The sequence below is a fragment of the Stegastes partitus genome, unplaced genomic scaffold, assembly GCF_000690725.1.
Source record: "Stegastes partitus isolate 25-593 unplaced genomic scaffold, Stegastes_partitus-1.0.2 Scaffold1371, whole genome shotgun sequence".
Classification (NCBI taxonomy): domain Eukaryota; kingdom Metazoa; phylum Chordata; class Actinopteri; family Pomacentridae; genus Stegastes; species Stegastes partitus.
Window position 1 is genome coordinate 63,882 of NW_007579102.1, and position 3,297 is coordinate 67,178.

The 3,297-nt window shown below is 46.7% G+C and overlaps 1 protein-coding gene across 1 annotated transcript in view; it reads left to right on the top strand.

The window, feature by feature from the left end:
- Window positions 1–431: 431 nt before the first annotated feature.
- Window positions 432–3,297, top strand: part of dnai2b (dynein, axonemal, intermediate chain 2b) — a 7,389-nt gene continuing 4,523 nt past the window's right edge. Inside the window, exons 1-6 of the mRNA XM_008299018.1 lie at window positions 432–614; window positions 2,192–2,353; window positions 2,491–2,612; window positions 2,695–2,837; window positions 2,991–3,104; window positions 3,189–3,297. The exon at window positions 3,189–3,297 is cut by the window's right edge and continues 2 nt beyond it. Of these exons, the coding sequence (XP_008297240.1) occupies window positions 432–614; window positions 2,192–2,353; window positions 2,491–2,612; window positions 2,695–2,837; window positions 2,991–3,104; window positions 3,189–3,297 (833 nt within the window). The remainder of the gene's footprint in view (window positions 615–2,191; window positions 2,354–2,490; window positions 2,613–2,694; window positions 2,838–2,990; window positions 3,105–3,188) is intronic.

The following is a 3,297-nucleotide window of genomic DNA, read 5'->3' on the forward strand; positions in this document are numbered from 1 at the left end:
CCCCCCATGACCCTGGTGAGGATGAAGGTGTAGAGATGATGGATGGATGTTCAAAGTATAGAGCGGTCAGTTTACCAGGTGGACCTGAAGAAAGGTGAATAGTTGCAGTAATGTTCATGTCAGCTTAGAATCAGCTTCAGCTGCAGATCAAAATAAATCAGCAGCTTTAAAACATGAAAACTGTTTTTAATCTCAAGCCACAAAACACGCAGATTCCGTATTTTTAACCAAAAACAGGCAGTGAGCTCCTAAAACTACTGACTGTAAACCGTCGCTTTAAATAAAGCTTATTTTACAGAGAAAAAAAAAAACGCCGCCGTTGCTAGGATACACCCGCGTTCACGGCGTTGCTGGGAAACGGCAAACTGGAGAAACACAGAAAGTTCTGCTCCGGTCATTAACGATCTGGTTTCAACGGAAAGTGTGTTAACATGGAGATCGTCTACGTTTACACCAAGAACCGGGAGGAGTTCGGCCGCCAGTGTCTCCTGTCGGACCGACCCGTGGAGTTGCTGGTGGACATTCCACCGGATCAGAACGCCGCCTCGAACTTCATCCAGAGAAGGCAGAGAGACCAGGCCGTGCAGACCCTCAGGGAGCAGTCCGAGCACCAGGTGAGCTCACCTGCAGTAACAGTAACACGTGAAATCTGATGCTTCAACACAGAAACCGTTTTATAAAGATTCTGTTCAGACGGAATAACACGTCAAAATATCTTTGAAGTTCACATCAAATCAGGTTTTGGGTCATCTTGCTGGCACAGGCAAGACGAGAGAGCGTTTCTTCAGGACTATACCACGGTGAGTTAGATCACTATGATATCACTCCGCTCTGGCGACTCAGCGGAGTGACACCACTCCGCTCCGCGTCATGGTGTTTTAGGCTCCGCTGCGTGCATTCAAACCGTAATATGCACGGCTCCTGGCTGTTTAATTCTTCCTTATTCAACCAGCAAGTTTAGCAGAATAAACATCTGGGATAGACCCTAAACGTTCACTCTCGCTGCCTCCTGAAGGGGGCGCTGCGTCCATTCGTTGAACATGGTGAACCTCTTCAGGTCCTGGTAGGTCTTCAGGGACACAAAGACACACGATGGTGTGACGATGGTGAAGCTGCAGATGCTGCCCAGAGCTGTCCGTCTGTCTGTCTGTCTGTCTGTCTGCATCCCCTCCAGCTGTCTGTCCATCTGGGATGCTGTCATGGAGCCATGTTTCTGTTAAAGCAGACACACAGCAGTCCCTCCACTCTCTGAGGGTTCATCCCAGCAAACGTCCAGCTGGTTGTGGAGGGAGGAGACATTGGAGAGCAGGAGTGAAAGTTAATTCAATTTGTTTATGTGTTTGTGTTTTTACTTGTTTATTTTTGCGCAATTAAAAGTACGTGCACGAGAGTTGTTCCTGAGCAGGTCCAGAGAATGAAACAACCACAGAACAATACACACACAAAACAACACAAAGCTTAGTCCATCAGCACGAGAGAATAAATACAATCAGAAAAAACTAGAAGCTCATTATTGATGTGACAGCTCTGTGCTGATTTCAGTCAAACCTCGATGCTGGTTTTAAAGTCTGCCAAGCTTCCTGACTCTTTAATGTCTGTGGGTTGAACTTTTTTGCTGGTTTCACTGAGACAGCAGATGGTTCAAAAGCTGTTGGAACCCATCATCTCCAGTAGATGTTCTGGGTCTACCTGCTGCTGCCTGGATGGACGAGAATCCTCTGAGAGGACAGAAGAACACAATGAATCATGTTAAACATCAGGCTGCAGAAGAGTAAAATAGGAAACTGTCTAAACTGAGGAAATTGTTGTTTTTAGGATATTGCAGCAATTAAATGTCTCTAAAGGTCCAAAAAGTATATGTGTGTTTTTTTTTTTTTTAATGAAGTATCACAAGAATAATAAATACATTATAATAAAAAAGTCCACAAACTAAAAAAGTTAAAGACGTGTAGAAAATGAATCCACGGGACAGGTGTGTGCATCCTGATGTTACAGTTTGACTCAGAGAAACACGAGTCGTGATTTATGTTTTAGTCTGGAACAAACACGTCGCTGTACGTCTAAAACACAGAACATGAATCTCTATTCTACAGTCTCTCCAAGATCACATGATCAGAAATGTAACTGATGTGTTCAGGTGACACTGTGTGATGCAGGTCAGGTGGAACTCAGGTGTTGCTTCTTGTTTCAGGTGAACACTGAACGCGTCGAGTACATCAGCTGTGGGATAAACCATGTGGAAGGCGGGTGGCCCAAAGACATCAACCCCAAAGACATGGAACAAACCAGCCGCTTCAGGAAGATGGCGGAGAAAGATGAGAGCTACATGAACAGCATCCTGCAGCTGGGCAGCGTAAGATCCACATCAGTCCATCTGAGTCGACATCAGTCATGTCATTGTGCACTGTGTGATGTCATTGTGCACTGTGTGATGTCATTGTGCACTGTGTGATGTCATTGTGCACTGTGTGATGTCATCATGTGGTCCAGGTCACTGAGCACTGCTGCAGACAGAACAACGCTGTAGACATTTACCAAGAGTACTTTGAGGGCTGGGAGGAAGTGGAAGTGAGTCCAGAGCTGCCGTCCGCAAAGACTATCAACATGTTCAGGTACAGCTGACAGCCAGCTGATCAATCAGCAGATCAATCAATCTCTATGACTGATTATTGGATGTTTCTCCTGTGTCTCCAGAGATCCTAATGAGATCAAACGTACCGTCACAGGCCTGTCATGGCATCCTGATGGTGGCCGAAAGCTGGCTGCCGCCTACTCCTGCCTCGAGTTCCAGAAAACCTCCAAAGACATGAGCCTGAACTCGTACATTTGGGACGTGGGTGGGTCACACAGGACTTGAACATCTGAGGGCTGGAAGGGTCAGATGGGACTCTTGTCTCTAGGAAATATCAGACTTATACCTGTGGGTCATGGGGGTGGTTAAAACTGGTTCTAAGTGTGTTTTACTCACTGCTGGATGTTTTATGTTTCAGAGAACCCAAACCGACCAGAGCTGACCCTGAAGCCAGCATCCCCGCTTGTCAGTCTGGACTACAATCCCAAAGACCCGCACACTCTGGTGGGAGGCAGCTACAACGGACAGATTGGTGGGTTCAGGTGCACACTGACTGTCAGACAGGTGACCTTTTGTGTGTCACCTGGTTCATTAACCTGCGGTGTGTTTGAATCAGTATACTGGGACACCCGGAGAGGCAGCCAGCCAGTAGAGTTTTCTTCTGTGGAGCAGAGTCACAGAGATCCAGTCTACAAGATCATCTGGCTGCAGTCCAAGACTGGGAC